Source organism: Callithrix jacchus, chromosome 11, assembly GCF_049354715.1.
Source record: "Callithrix jacchus isolate 240 chromosome 11, calJac240_pri, whole genome shotgun sequence".
Classification (NCBI taxonomy): domain Eukaryota; kingdom Metazoa; phylum Chordata; class Mammalia; order Primates; family Cebidae; genus Callithrix; species Callithrix jacchus.
The window spans coordinates 57,550,616-57,566,936 of NC_133512.1; the positions used below are offsets into that span (position 1 = coordinate 57,550,616).

Genomic DNA, 16,321 nt, shown 5'->3' on the forward strand with positions numbered 1-16,321 from the left:
ATACTGACTGCAGTGTGTGATGTTCCCCTCCCTGTGTCCATGTGTTCTCATTGTTCAACACCCACCTATGGGTGATAACATATGGTGCTTGGTTTTCTGTTCTTGTGTCAGTTTGTTGACAATGATGGTTTCCAGATTCATCCATGTCCCCATGAAGAACATGTACTCATCATTTTTTATGGCTGTGTAGTATTCCATGGTGTATATGTGCCACATTATCTTTATCCAGTCTATCGATGATGGACATTTGGCTTGGTTCCAGGTCTTTGCTATTGTAAACAGTGCTGCAATGAACATATGTGTGCATGTGTCTTTATAATAGAACAATTTATATATCTTCGGTATATACCCAGTAATGGGATTGCTGGGTCAAATGGTATTTCTATTTCTAGGTCCTTGAGGAATCGCCATACTGTCTTCCATAATGGTTGCACTAATTTGCACTCCCACTAACAATGTAAAAGTGTTCCTATTTCTCCACATCCTCTCCAGCATCTGTTGTCTCCAGATTTTTTAATGATCGTCATTCTAACTGGTATGAGGTGGTATCTCAATGTGGTTTTTATTTGCATTTCTCTAATGACCAATGATGATGAGCATTTTTTCATATGCGTATTGCCTCACTGATGTCTTCTTTTGTAAAGTGTCTGTTCATATCCTTCGCCCACTTTTGAATGGGTTTGTTTTCTTCTTGTAAATCTGTTTTAGTTCTTTGTAGATTCTGGATATTAGCCCTTTGTCAGATGGGTAGATTGTAAAAATTTTTTCCCATTCCGTTGGTTGCTGGTTCGCTCTAATGATTGTTTCCTTTGCTATACAGAAGCTCTGGAGTTTAATTAGATCTCATTTGTCTATTTTGGCTTTTGTTGCCATTGCTCTTGGTGTTTTATTTATTTATTTTGAGACAGAGTTTTGCTGTTGTTACCCAGACTGGAGTGCAATGACACATCTCGGCTCACCGCAACCTCCGCCTTCTGGGTTCAAGCAGTTCTCCTGCCTCAGCCTCCTGAGTAGCTGGGATTACAGACACGTGCCACCATGCCCAGCTGATTTTTGTATTTTTAGCAGAGACGGGGTTTCACCATGTTGACAAGGATGGTCTTGATCTCTTGACCTTGTGATCCACCTGCCTCGGCCTCTCAAAGTGCTAGGATTATAGGCGTGTGCCACCACACCCGGCCAGCTCTTGGTGTTTTAGCCATGAAGTCTTTGTCTATGCCTATGTCCTGAATGGTTCTGCCTACATTTTCTTCTAGGGTTTTTATGGTGTTAGGTCTTATGTTTAGATCTTTAATCCATCTGGAGTTAATTTTAGTGTAAGGTGTCAGGAAGGGGTCCAGTTGCTGCTTTCTGCACATGGCCAGCCAGTTTCCCAACATCATTTATTAAACAGGGAATCCTTTACCTATTGCTTGTTTTTCTCAGGTTTGTCAAAGATCAGATGGTTGTAGATGTGTGGCGTTGCTTCTGAGGCCTCTGTTCTGTTCCATTGGTCTATAACTCTGTTTTGGTACCAGTACCATGCTGTTTTCATTACTGTGGCCTTATAGTATAGTTTGAAGTCAGGCAGCGTGATGCCTCCAGCTTTGTTCTTTTTGATTAGGATTGTTTTGGCTATACGGGTTCTCTTTTGGTTCCATATGAAGCTTGAAGTGGTTTTTTCCAGTTCTGGTCATTGGCAGCCTGATGGGGATAGCGTTGAATCTATAAATTACTTTGGGCAGTATGGCCATTATCACAATGTTGATTCTTCCCACCATGAGCATGGGATGTTTCTCTATCTGTTTGTGTCCTCTCTTATTTCATTGAACAGTGGTTTGTAGTTCTCCTTGAAGAGGTCTTTTACATCCTTTGTTAGTTGTATTCCTAGGTATTTTATTCTCTTTGTAGCAATTGTGAATGGGAGTTTGTTCTTGATTTGGCTCTCTTTAAGTCTGTTATTCGTGTATAGAAATGCTTGTGATTTCTGCACATTGATTTTGTATTCTGAGACTTTGCTGAAGTTGCTTATCAGTTTCAGGAGATTTTGGGCTAAGATCATGGAGTCTTCTAAATATACAATCATGTCATCTGCAAATAGAGACAATTTGGTTTCCTCTTTTCCTAACTGAATACGCTTTATTTCTTTTTCTTGCCTGACTGCTCTGGCTAGAACTTCCAACACTATATTGAATAGGAGTGGTGAGAGATCTTGTCTTGTGCCAGATTTCAAAGGCAATGCTTCCAGTTTTTGCCCGTTCAGTATGATATTGGCTGGGGGTTTGTCGTAAATAGCTTTTATTATTTTGTGATACGTACCCTTGACACCTAGTTTATTGAGGGTTGTTTGCATAAAAGGCTGTTGAATTTTGTCAAAGGCCTTTTCTGCATCTATTGAGATAATCATGTGGTTTTTGTCTTTGGTTCTGTTTATGTGATGGATTATGTTTTTTCCAGTTCTGGTCATTGGCAGCCTGATGGTCCAACATATGGACTTGCATATATTGAACCAGCTTTGCATCCCCAGGACGAAGCCTACTTGATCGTGATGAGTAAGCTTTTAAATTTGCTGTTGCATTCTGTTTGCCAGTATTTTATTGAAGATTTTTATGTCAATGTTCATCATGGATATTGGCCTGAAGTTTTCTTTTTTAGTTGTGTCTCTGCCCAGTGTTGGTATTAGGATGATGTTGGTCTCATAAAATGTGTTGGGGAGGATTCCCTCTTTTCGTATTGTTTGGAATAGTTTCAGAAGGAATGGTCCCAGCTCCTCTTTGTATGTCTGGTAGAATTTGGCTGTAAACCTGTCTGGATGTGCCACATTTTCTTTATCCAGTCTATCACTGATGGCCACTTGGGTTGATTTGAAGTCTTTGCTATTGTGAACAATGCTGCAATAAACATACACATGCATGTGTCTTTACAGTAGAATGACTTACAATCCTTTGTGTATATACACAGTAATGGGATTGCTGGGTCAAATATTTCTGGTTCTAGATCCTTGAGGAATCACCACACTGTCTTCTACAATGGTTGAACTAATTTACACTCCCACCAACAGTGTAAAAGCATTCCTATTTCTCCACATCCTCTCTAGCATCTGTTATTTCCTTCTTAACGATCACCATTCTAACTGGCATGAGATGGTATCTCACTGTGGTTTTGATTTGCATTTCTCTAACAACCAGTGATGATGAGCCTTTTTTCATATGTTTTTTGGCCACATAAATGTCTTCTTTTGAGAAATGTCTGTTCATATCCTTTGCCCACTTTTTGATGGGATTTTTTTCTTGTAAATTTGTTTAAGTTCCTTGTAGATTCTGGATATTAGCCCTCTGTCAGATGCATAGATTGCAACAATTTTCCCCCATTCTCTAGGTTGCCGGTTCACTCTGATGATAGTTTCTTTTGCTGTGCAGAAACTCTTTACTTTAATTAGATCTCATTTGTCAATTTTGGCTTTTATTGCCATTGCTTTTGGTGTTTTAGTCATGAAGTCCTTGCCTATGCCTAAGTCCTGAATGGGTTTTCTTCTAGGGTTTTTATGGCTTTAGGTCTTACATTTAAATCTTTAATCCATCTTGAGTTAATTTTTGTATAAGACTTGTTATTTTTTTATTGCATTTTAGGTTTTGGGGTACATGTGAAGAACATGCAAGCTGGTTGTACACTTGCAGGCTGTACATACGTGGCAGTGTGATTTGCTACCTTCCTCCCCTTCACCTATAGCTGGCATTTCTCCCCATGTTATCTCTCCCAACTCCCCACCCCCTGCTGTCCCTTACCTATTCCCCCCAACAGACTCCACTGTGTAGTCCTCTCCTGCCTGTGTCCATGTGTTCTCATTGTTCAACACCCGCCTATGAGTGAGAACATGCGGTATTTAATTGTCTGTTCTTGTGTCAGTTTGCTGAGAATGATGGTCTCCAGGTTCACTGATGTCCCTACAAAGGACATGAACCCATCGTTTTTGATTGTTGCATAATATTCCATGGTGTATATGCCATATTTTTCCTGTCCAGTCTATCACTGATGGTAACTTGGGTTGATTCGAAGCTACTGTAAACAGTGCTGCAATGAACATTTGTGTGCATGTGTCCGTATAGAATGACTTATAATCCTTTGGATATATATCCAGTAATGGGATTGCTGGGTCAAATGGAATTTCTATTTCTAGGTCTGTGAGGAATCGCCACACTGTCTTCCACAATGGTTGAACTAATTTACACTCCCACCAGCAGTGTAAAAGTGTTCCTATTTCTCCACATCCTCTCCAGCATCTGTTGTCTCCAGATTTTTTAATGATCGCTGTTCTAACCGGTGTGAGATAGTATCTCAATGTAGTTTTGATTTGCATTTCTCTAATGACCAGTGATGATGAGCATTTTTTCATATGTTTGTTGGCCTCATGTATGTCTTCTTTTGTAAAGTGTCTGTTCATATCCTTTGCCCACTTTTGAATGGGCTTGTTTGTTTTTTTCATGTAAATCTGTTTGAGTTCTTTGTAAATTCTGGATATCAGCCCTTTGGCAGATGGGTAAACTGCAAAATTTTTTGCCCATTCTGTTGTTTGCCGATTCACTCTAATGACTGTTTCTTTTGCCGTGCAGAAGCTGTGGCATTTGATTAGGTCCCATTTGTCTGTTTTGGCTTTTGTTGCCAATGCTTTTGTTGTTTTGGTCATGAAGTCCTTGCCTACTCCTATGTCCTGAATGGTTTTGCCTAGATTTTCTTCTAGGGTTTTTATGGTGTTAGGTCTTATGTTTAAGTCCTTAATCCATCTGGAGTTAATTTTAGTGTAAGGTGTCAGGAAGGGGTCCAGTTTCTGTTTTCTGCACAGAGCTAGCCAGTTTTCCCAACACCACTTATTGAACAGGGAATCCTTTCCCGATTGCTTGTTTTTGTGAGGTTTGTCAAAGATCAGATGGTTGTAGATGTGTGGTGTTGCCTCCAAGGCCTCTGTTCTGTTCCATTCGTCTATATCTCTGTTTTGGTACCAGTACCATGATGTTTTGATTACTGTAGCCTTGTAGTATAGTTTGAAGTCCGGTAGTGTGATGTCTCCAGCATTGTTCTTTTTGCTTAGAATTGACTTGGCTATGCAGGCTCTCTTTTGGTTCCATATGAAATTTAAGGTGTTTTTTCCAGTTCTGTGAAGAATGTCACTGGCAGCCTGATGGGGATAGCATTGAATCTGTAAATTACTTTGGGCAGTATGGCCATTTTCACAATGTTGATTCTTCCTCACCATGAGCATGGAATGTTTCTCCATCTGCTTGTGTCCTCTCTTATTTAGTTGAGCAGTGGTTTGTAGTTCTCCTTGAAGAGGTCCTTTACATTCCTTGTTAGTTGTATTCCTAGGTATTTTATTCTCTTTGTAGCAATTGTGAATGGCAGTTCGTTCTTGATTTGGCTCTCTTTAAGTCTGTTATTGGTGTACAGGAATCCTTGTGATTTTTGCACATTGATTTTATATTCTGAGACTTTGCTGAAGTTGCTTATCAGTTTCAGGAGATTTTGGGCTAAGATGATGGGGTCTTCTAAATATACAATCATGTCATCTGCAAATAGAGACAATTTGGCTTCCTCCTTTCCTATTTGAATACCCTTTATTTCTTTTTCTTGCCTGATTGCTCTGGCTAAGACTTGCGTTTTAACAAGATCCCTGGGTGATTTGCATGTGCATTAAAGTTTGAAATGCACTGGTCTAAAGCGCTAGCGCTAACTTTCCTATTGTAAGTAGCTGAGGTTCAGATGTCTTATCAGAGAATTCACTTCCCCCAAATGATACTATGGGACATTCTTTCCTCTTATTTAATCAGGTTCCAGTCAAGTACCAGGCTCTCTTATTATTGAGCCTGTAACCACCCAAAACTAGAAGAACATTATTAAGATTTAAAAATGGTCTATATTTGCTTTAATATAGGCTGGTCTATATTTGTTTTAATCTTGTTTAATTTATCTAATAATTGTAATTAATGTTTGCATTAATTTGCATCTATTTTTGTTTTCTTTTTTGAAAAGTGTTTTTATCTCTTTCAAATGTACATGTTTCCTTAATTACACAGTAGATTCCTTGACGTCCAGTGCTGGTTTTACAACTGGACACTGATGCTACACGTGCAAGAGCTCATTAAATGTTGAATGGCAGTCTTTAATACTTCTCACCAACAAGACAAAACGGGCCCCAATGCTTGGCAGTATAGTATCATCACAAGGGCTTCTGACTCACAGAAATCTGAGAGGAATTCTTTTCAACCATTTAACGTGTGACCATGATCAAATTATTTAACCTCTTAAGGCCCAGTTTACACATGTGCAAAATGGAGATAACAGACCCTGTCCTTGGGAAGAGTGTAAGTGTTAACGGTAAAAGGCATTTAAAATACTTAGTACTGTATAGTTACATAGGCCTTAACAAAATTAACTATTATTATTTATTATTGCTATCTGTAAGCTAGATTTCATTAGCTCTACAGAGAGCTAAGACCTATTGAATATATCTTTTTCTAAAATCCTTCTATTCCTTTCCCCATTTAGTACATTATAATTCTGTAATTCTATAGAATTACATATATATCACATGTTTTCTGTCTTTGAGTTCAATTTTATCATTGAGCTGAGAAACAAACTCAGCTTTGGTTTTAGATCATGAACTCCGTTCAGTTCAAATGATATTTTCAAGGTAACTGATTTAAAATAATTCAACCCCACCGTGTCATTTAAAAATACCTCCTTACCTCTTTTTCCTTTCTGTCTATGGCATCTCGCTCAGCCTGTAATTGCACTTCTAGAGACAATTCTGATTTAACTTCTATAGCTCCAAACTGTTTTCGGTCCTCTACCTTTAAATACATAAAAAATTTCATAAATTAAATCCTGATTATCAAGGTTTTTTTTTTTTTGAGAAGCAGTAATCCTATTTCTCCAATTAGAAAGTCTACTTCTAATTAGTGAATAATAAAAACGTGGCTGGGTGCAGTGCTCATGCCTGTAACCCCAGCACTTTGGGAGGCTGAGGTGGAATGATCCATCTGAGGTCTGGAGTTAAAGACCAGCTGCCTGACCCACATGGAAAAAAACCTGTCTCTACTAAAAATACAAAATTAGCCTGGCATGGTGGCACATGCCTGTAATCCCAGCTACTTGGGAGGCCGAGACAAGGAGAATCACTTGAATCTGGAAGGCGAAGTTGCTGTGAGCCAAGATCACACCATTGGATTCCAGCCTGGGCAACAAGAGTGAAACTCCATCTCAAGACAAAAAAAAAAAAAGTTGCAGATGATGCTCACTTTTAAATGTATTTTCTATAAACTCCAACAGGAATTTTTGACAATTAAAATTTATTCCTCAGATAAAATGAATGGATCCCCTATCCATTTGTGCTTTCTTCAGTATGATGGGGATGAATTTTGTTCCTTCTTAGTTTGGGGTAAAGCATCGAGCTAAACTGGTACCCGTTTTTCACTTAGCTATTACTGATGGCTAAAAGAGTAAATAAGTTCAACTACTTGTCCATTCTCAGGACTAAAATATGCAAGCAACATTTGGAAATAAGAACAAACAGAAATGGTTATGATGTCAACAGATAAACAAATTATGTAATAGTAGCTACAAGAAGTTGACAATTTAAGAGTACTCTTCATTAAAACACTTAATAAAGTTAGCCCAAATAAAATGCCACACCTTTTGAAAAGTATCAGCACTCACGAGCAGTGCCTGCTCCAGTTCTCTTACTCTGAACTCCAGTTTCTCTATTTCTTCATTCCTCTCTTGTATATCCCTTTGAAGCTGCTCTTTAGAGAGCAAAAGCTCACTGCATTTGTCTGTTTTTTCTTTCAGATGATTTGTTAACTGTTCAACCTGAAATATGAGGCAAAACATTTAAGTTAAAAAAATTTCAGCAAGCTAGTTAGTATAGGTTGAGTTACTCCTCATTTTGGATATCTAGAATCCAAAATACTCCAAAATCTGAAACATTTTTGTTTGTCTGTTTAAAAAAAATGCAGTCTTATTACGTTGCCTTAGGCTAGAATGCAGTGGCTATTTACAGGCATGATTGCCACGCATTACAGCCTCAAATTTTTGGGCTCAAGCAACCCTCCTGCATCAGCATCCTGGTACTACAGATACACAGCACCAAGCCCAGGTCACAATCTGGAACTTTCTGAGCAAGGACATCATGCTCAAAGGAAATGCTCATTGAAGAATTTCACATTTCCAATTAGGATGCTGAATAGGTAAATATAATGCAAATATTACAAAATTCATAATATCTGAAATCTGAAACACTTCTCTCAAGCATTTTATATAAAGAATACTCAATGCATATAAAACGTATCTTCACTTCAAAACGTTTTTTTCCAAAAAGTATTTTTAAATGTTATACTAATTTCACTTTTTATATAGATGGCAACTGTTGTTTCCAACAAAGGTGACATTTTACAAGTTGAAAACATTAAGCAACACTAGTAGATGACACGTAACATTGCTCTCATGTAATTCTTTTAAAGAGTTCTTTCTCTTTTTATCAGAATTTTAAAATAATTTATTTCACATAAGTGTTAATAATTGAGAGAAATAAAAATTATGTTTGTGATCATTTGGAATACAGACTAACACTGATAATGTCTAAATTTTTTTTTCAGTTACACAACTGTTTACAAAGAATTCTCTCTCTTAAGACTAAGACTTTCTCTAGCTAGGAAGAGGAGAAAAATGCATTTTTCATAAGTCTGTATTATCTAATGGCAAAACCACACTAAATCCTAAAAAGATGACAAATTTGTAGAGTACTGATTTACTCTTGTATGACCCAAATAAATCTTTTATGAACTATATTTTGAAAACAGTCATTGGGAAGCTTTTTCAATCTATACATTCCATCAGCCTAGGAAAGAGATATGGATGAAGAGGAGTGAGAGGGACCCTGTGCACCTGAAGATTATCCTAAGTGTCTCTAGTCTTGGTTTCTCCTTTAACTAAAATAATGATGTGTACCAAAACCTATTGCCTAAGAATAATATGCAGATCCCTTCAAGTGAATGGTTCTGTGACAGAAGAATACAGGAAAGATTAGTAGTACTATATGAAAAGTGAGGAAGGAAAGCTTAGTTTAAAACAAGCGACATGTGATGGTAAGAAATAAAGTAATTATAGCTTTTCTTTCCAGTGAAATATTCTGAGGAAATTATCTACAAAATAATAGTTACTTCTCAGAACGTTAAAAGAATGTAAGCTTAACTGCAATTTCAGGTTCATGGATGATAGCAATAAAGCCACTGATATGTACAGTTAGTTTTAAAGAGAGGGGGAAAAAAAGCTGCTGAGGAAAAACTTTAACAATAATAAGTTGACTAAGATTTGGAGTAAGGTTAAGAGAAAAGGCAACAAAGTAGGTACAATAAATGGTGTATTTTTTTTTTAATCTTGAGAAAATTCGAAGCTAAGAATCAGATCTAGCAAAGTAAGGTGAGAAATAGATTACAATGTTCCTGGGGAGGAAAAAAAATCAAACATACACATCTTTGTTAGTTTCTTAAAGTTTCATGAGTAAAGCAGGCCAATGTTTTCAAATAAAAGATAAATACATAATAGGAAATGACAACCTAGGTTCTAGAGCTTAAATATTCTTTGAAGTACAACAAATGACTATTTTTTAAAAGCTGAAAATATATTTGTTAGAAATGGGGCAATAACTAGAAACTGTGGAGACTGGTAACTTTTGTACTACTGTAGTATATAACATTTTATTACAAGGAGTTTATAGGCACTCTATACTTCTTCGGCTTTCTTTTAAGAGAAATGAATCCACTAAACAGTTTAGAAATTACATTTGAAATAAATATTGTTTCAGAAATAATATTAAAGTGTTCACTATGTGCCAGGTCAACATTCCTATGATGTGAGTGCTATTACAATCTCTATTTTAGAAATGAATAAACAGAGATTTGAGAGGTTAACTTAGTTATTGTCACTAACTAGTAAATGGCAGAGTCATGATACAAACTGGGATTGCCTTATCCTAAGCACAATGTCTTTATCACCATGACAAGCCATTTTTAGGTATTCAGACAGTGAATCCTCTCTCATTCATGTAACATTCATTTGGTAAATGTGGAGTTTTGACTTTGTTTCTATAAGAAAAATGGGCAGTTGGGGTGAAAAAGGAGAAGCAGGGAGACTGGTTAAGAGGCTACCACAGTGATCCAGGCAAACAATGACAACTGGGATATAGGGAGATGAACAAAAGTGCAAAGAACAGAAAGTTGTAGTGCAATCTGACCCATCAATGGGTTGGAAGTAGGAGTTGAGAGAAAGAGGGGAATCAAGGCTGATTCTTGTTCTCAGCAATGGGACAGGTTAGAAAGTACAGAATTTACTGAGATGAAGAAGGAAAAAGTTTTATGCTTATCTTTCTCTGGTAATGGCTAATCAGGAAACAAGACCTCTCTTTTGGACAGGTTAATTTTGAGACATCTAAGTGGAGACAGAGTAGGCACTGGATATCCAATTCTGGAGCTCAACAGAGATGTCAGGGATGGAAAAACAAATGTAGAGTCATTTATATATGACTCCTTGGGAAGAGGCTATACATAGGAAATAAAAAGGGGCCATTACTTTTTGGGGTACTCCATCATTTAGGTTGGGTAGGAAGTTTTGGGGTACTCCATCATTTATGTTGGGTAGGAAAAAGAAAAACAAAGACTAAAGGAGAGAGATCATGGAGTAGGTGTGTCACAGAAACCAAAAGAAGGAAGTATTTCTGGGAGAAGGCTGCAATAAATGCCTCTGAATGGTTGAGTAGGACGGAAACAGAGTTGGATATTAGCTATAGCCATGAGGCTCTGGGTCACCTTAACAAGAACAATTTAAATGAAGTAGAAGGCATAACCCTACTAAGAAACAAGGGTTGGATACTTCACTGGAGTGGACTAATAAGAGAATGAGAAATGAGAAAGAGTGAACACAGACAACTCTTTTGATTACTTTTGTTAGGAATGGGAATAAAGAAATAGAGTTTATTTAATTGTGAAATACTAGAAGACATATGCAGATGGAAATGATTCCAAATTTCAACACGAACAATTTTTAGGATTACCTTCTCACACTTAAATAATATTAAATTTTCTAATTTTGAAGATTTACATCAACAGAAATAATCCACTTTTAAGTTTTTCATGATGTGCATCTTACTTTACCCTTGATACAAATTACTGTAAGGTGGGCAATATAGGTAAAGTTCTTACCTCTCTAGTTTGATGTTCACTGATAGGCTGGAATCGAGGAACAACCTTAAGTTGCTGTTCTAGTTTCTGTATTTCCTGTTGGAATACGTCTCTTTCATGTTCTCTATCAATGGCCTGCTCCTAAAGTTTAATAGTAATAATGATATAACTCAAGAAACAGTATTTAGTGAAGTTATTATTTCTGACTTCTCCATTAGTTATGTGTTAGTTTTGTTTGAAGACCAAGGACTGATGATCATGGAATATCCCAAACCACAAAAGTTTTAAAAGATAACATTTTATTTTTTTGTATGGCACAAAAAGAAGCCTTTTTGGGCTTCTCAACAAAAATTCAAGTATTAATATTTAACTATTTTTTGAAGTACATTTCTTTTTTATTCAAGTAATATTAAACACAGGATGAAAAAATATTCACCTTGAAATGAATTTACTTTTCTAGCACAAAGGAGGAATTCCACTGTTGATCTAGTCGTTAAACAAAATAATTAAAACAAATTGTTTGGTAAATCAATTTCCTGAATCCTAATCTAGGTTTTATGCCTAAAATTATAAAATGAGTAAGAATCTGATTCTCTGATCTATGAAGAGAATATTAGGCTTATGTGAAATCTCAAAAGAAAACAAAATGTGAAATTAGAGATTTAACATCTTTTTGGAAGAGAGTAATGGCAGCACGACCACTGTTCCAGGCCTATTTCCAATGGTCACACTGTTACCTGTATCTTTTACCCATTATCTCTTTGCCTATCTTTGGTTAAATAAAAATCTAGAATTAGCTTCTTATCTGAATTTGAAAAGGTAAACTTGTAGGGCTTATTCATCGTTTTTATTATGTATAATTCAGTACACAATAAAATGTACTGATTTTAATTCTGAGTGCTGCACAATAAAAATTATTGGAATCTTAAATTGGAATAGTACTACCTAATAGAACATTGAAAAACTAATTCAAGTCTTTTCGTAACTTAAAATTCATAGCCTAGAATACTAGCAAAGAACATTCCACTCAGAAAAATCAATATTCAACTCGAGAATACTTACATCTAAAAATTTTCTCATTTTTTCTAACTGCTTTTCCAGTGCTTGGTTTTGCTGTCTTAAATCCATTAGTTCAGCATTTTTTTCTTGTTCCAGCTCTATAAACCTACTGACTTGTTCTTCCACATCTATTTCTAGAGCTTTCACTTGTTTTTGAAGGTCATCACGTACTTTTTCAGCTTGACACTGTACTTCTAGTTTTTCCTTCATTAATTTTTCTGTCTCCTGTAGTAATTCTGTTTATTAATACAAAGTATACTGAGTTAAATTACAATTAATGATGCTATGATAATGAAATCCCTGATAACTATGTCCAAATTTTACCTTCATGAAATAAAAGGCTGAGAATTATTTTACACACACATGACAAAGGAAATATTCTCTTATGAAAATATCAGAATTATATTAAAATATTTCTACATAAGTAAACAAGATATTAATAAAATTATATGGAATTAACAAAAAAATGTGTCCTGTCACTAAAAATAATATTTTTGTGAAAATAACATAGCAAACGACCAAAAAGAATCTATTTTTATTACTGGGAAAAGAACAAAGTCTAATTAAATTCAAGCACAGAAAAAAAACCCTCACCGTTTTTTTTACCTCAGGCAAAAAGCAATTCATCCAAACCCACGAAGTCAATTTTATTTGCATACACAATAAACATTAAGATCAAACAGTGTAAATCTTTAACCAAGGCAAGTACGAGTTACAGAAATATAAATAGATAAAACTGAAATTTCCTGTTAGTCTTATTCCTTATTAGATCCATATTCCTGAGTTGCTTTTGCATGGTCACATGTATGTCAATCAACAGAAAACTGACATGTATGACAGGCAGTGTGGTGTAGTGTTTAAGAACATACTGTGGGCTCGGCTGGGCATGGTGGCTCACGCCTGTAATTCCAGCACTTTCGGAGGCTGAGGGGGGTGGATCATGAGATCAGGAGATTGAAACCATGCTGGCCAACATGGTGAAACCTCGTCTCTACTAAAAATACAAAAAAATTAGCTGGGCTTGGTGGTGCATGCCTGTAGTCCCAGCTACTCAGGAGGCTGAGGCAGGAGAATTAATTGAACCAGGAGGCAGAGATTGCAGTGAGCTGAGATCACGTCACTGCACTACAGCCTGAGTGACAGTGCGAGACTCCGTCTCAAAAAGAAAAAAAAAAAAAAAGAACATACTGTAGGTTCAACCTAGCTTAGCAACTTATCTCCCATGTGACAATTATGATGATGTCCTTTAGTTTCCTTATATGTAAACTGAGAATAATAATATTACTGATCTCTGAGAGTTATTTTGGCATTAAATGAGTCAATATATGTAAAGAAGAGTGTCTCAGGTATTGTAAGCACCATGTGTTAGCCATTATTATTATTAATATAATAACAAAGTATATGTAGCAAAAGTTAAACAATCTTCGAATGAAGAAAATGGAAAGAACATATCCCTGGAGTCTTTAAACTAACTGGTATGCCAACATTGTATTCAGGACTAGGAATCTCTAGAAAACAGCTTTCCTTTTAAAATAATACTAATAGTAGATGTTAATATGAAAATAAATCACCAGAAAGCCTCTTATTAAATTTCATTGATCCTTTTGCTACCATCATCTTACATACTTCCTGATTTAGAAGGAGCATTTTAAAAACTCATAGATTCAAAGAGTTTAATATATTTGTTAAATGTTTTCTTAAAAAAATTAAAATGGTTGGGCGCAGTGGATCACGCCTGTAATCCCAGTACTTCGGGAGGCCAAGGTGGAGGCATCACCTGAGACCAGGAGATCAACAGTAGCCTGGCCAACATGGTGAAATCCTGTCTCTACTAAAAGTACAAAAAAGTAACCAGGCATGGTGGCTCTCGCCTGTAGTCTCAGCTACTCAGGAGGCTGAGGTGGAAGAACTGCTTGAACCCAGGAGGAGGAGGTTACAGTGAGTCAATATCGTACCACGGCTCTCTAGCTTGGGCAACAGAGCAAGAATTCATTTCAAAAAACAAACAAATAAACAAAAATCAAAATAGCTTTAAGCTCTATGCAAAAATAGACAGCATAAGATGATGGTCAGTATGAATCTCAGATGTTAATTTCAAATGAAAATATGTACTTTTATTGTAAGAAAAGTTTTTTTTGTTGTTAAAGAGAAAAACTGTAAGTATGAAACAAGAGCAACACTGCAAAACTAGAGATATGTTAGTTGGTCGAAAATCCAGAGGTCACCCACATTTTGGAGTTATCTCTACCACCCAAACAGTGGCCATGCAATTGTATACACACACCTGCTCCCGGTGCTGCATCGACTGCAGCATCTACTAGTCCTAGGAGAATAGAGAAAAACAAAACAAAACAAAAGACACAGCGAAAGTGAAATTTATATGTCTTCTAATTCCTAAAATAGAATAATGCATATGCACACATGTGTATCAAAAGCAAGAGTTGAAGACATCGATTATCATTGGTAACATTTTGAGAAGTTCCAGTATTTCTCAAATGTTTTACATGTATGACATATCCTTTCCACATTAAAAATTCCAAACTAAACCTGTTTAATTAATTTGAGCAACCGGAAGAAACTTAACTATATTACAATGCTATATGCTGCATTTCTAACTGATAAAGTGAAATCAGTGAAACTTCACAACTAAAAATCCAACTGTATGTGTAATATAAAAGTGAGAGGACATGGTAAACAGGATTTAAAATTCCATCGTTACAAAGACTGACATTTACTGCTAAATAAACTTTGACTTCAAGATATTACTTAATTTCTTATTTAATGAAAAATGAAAGCGTACTTATGAATTTAAGTGTTATTTGAACTCCTATTTAGATTAAACTAGATGTCAGCCTACCAGCCACTGACCTTTCTAAATCTACTCTGCCTGCAAGTCAAAAATCTCTTCTACCTGCTCATTACTAGTGCCAGATCAGTGCTTTTAGATATTTAATCCAAGTATATATTTTTGCTGCCTCTCTGCTATTAGAACTAAACCTTACACAAATTTTAAAATATCCTGCCTCATTATTTGCAGATTTCTCCTGAAGCAGAAGTTTGAGGATAAATGAAGAACTATCTTTTCCTGTTAACATCTGCCCAAAGGGCGGGGGGGGACAACCTGATGCCACATGACTGGCTGACAGGACATTTATCTATAAAATAGATTTTCTTATAACTTTTCAAATCTCTACATAAAATATGTGAATACTGGCGCTGAAAGAGGAAGAAAAGCCACTGCAAACCTTTGAAGAATATAATAAAATCAGAGAAATGTTTGGTACAAATTCTGAAAATACATACGTTGTTCAACTGGCCCCGCCTCTGCTTTCATAGCTTCCTTTTGTCTGGACAGTAATTCTCTTTCTTCTTGGATCTGCTGTTGGTCTGCCTCCAATTCTTGCAATCTGTTACTTGCACACAATAACTCCTGCTCAAGACGATCTATTATATCAGATTTTTCCTGAATTTGCCTTTCAAAAAGTGTTTTTTCATCTGTGTAGCTGTCAATGACACCTATAAAATAAAATTAACAAAGAATGGAACTATTACTCATTTCAAATTTAACCACTAGGTTTTAAGACAAACAATAAATGGTGTACTGTTAGCAAAACTTTCCATAATTCCAACCTAATAAAAGTCTTGAATGAATTTGCTGCTCATTGCAGCAGATTAACCTTTAATAGAGTATGGTCAATGCAGACATTTCTTTGTTTACCATTGAGCAAAAACATGAAATTTTTCTGAATTTTCTTACATTTTGCTATACTAAAGTATCACATCATGTAGGTGTAACTCACCTTACCAAACATATATAAACAATAAGTTTCTGGAAAGCTGAATACAAAGTAGATGCTTGTGAACTAAATCATACTTTGATAATTAGAAAGTTGGTATTTTTAATAATTTTAGAAGGCCAACACCCATAACAGAAGAGAAGAATAAAAAGAGCATAGGGCTTTAGAGGTTCAAAGCCTGGAATAACCATTTAATGGTAATGGTGCCCTTTAACAATTTAATAACATCTTTTAGCTTCAGTTTCCTCATCTTTAAAT

At 35.9% G+C, this 16,321-nt stretch overlaps 1 protein-coding gene across 18 annotated transcripts in view; it reads right to left on the bottom strand.

The window, feature by feature from the left end:
• The window catches only part of AKAP9 (A-kinase anchoring protein 9), a 229,247-nt gene that overhangs the window by 40,873 nt on the left and 172,053 nt on the right, over nt 1-16,321 (bottom strand). For 11 of the 18 annotated variants that reach the window (XM_035254937.3, XM_009002492.5, XM_009002491.6 and 8 more), the window contains 6 exons: nt 15,570-15,782; nt 14,551-14,589; nt 12,270-12,502; nt 11,229-11,348; nt 7,666-7,842; nt 6,720-6,824 (listed from right to left, as the gene is read on the bottom strand). In XM_035254937.3, coding sequence (XP_035110828.3) covers nt 6,720-6,824; nt 7,666-7,842; nt 11,229-11,348; nt 12,270-12,502; nt 14,551-14,589; nt 15,570-15,782 — 887 coding nt within the window. The remainder of the gene's footprint in view (nt 1-6,719; nt 6,825-7,665; nt 7,843-11,228; nt 11,349-12,269; nt 12,503-14,550; nt 14,590-15,569; nt 15,783-16,321) is intronic. The other 7 variants (XM_078342772.1, XM_054237778.2, XM_002751614.6 and 4 more) reach the window with 1 other exon arrangement.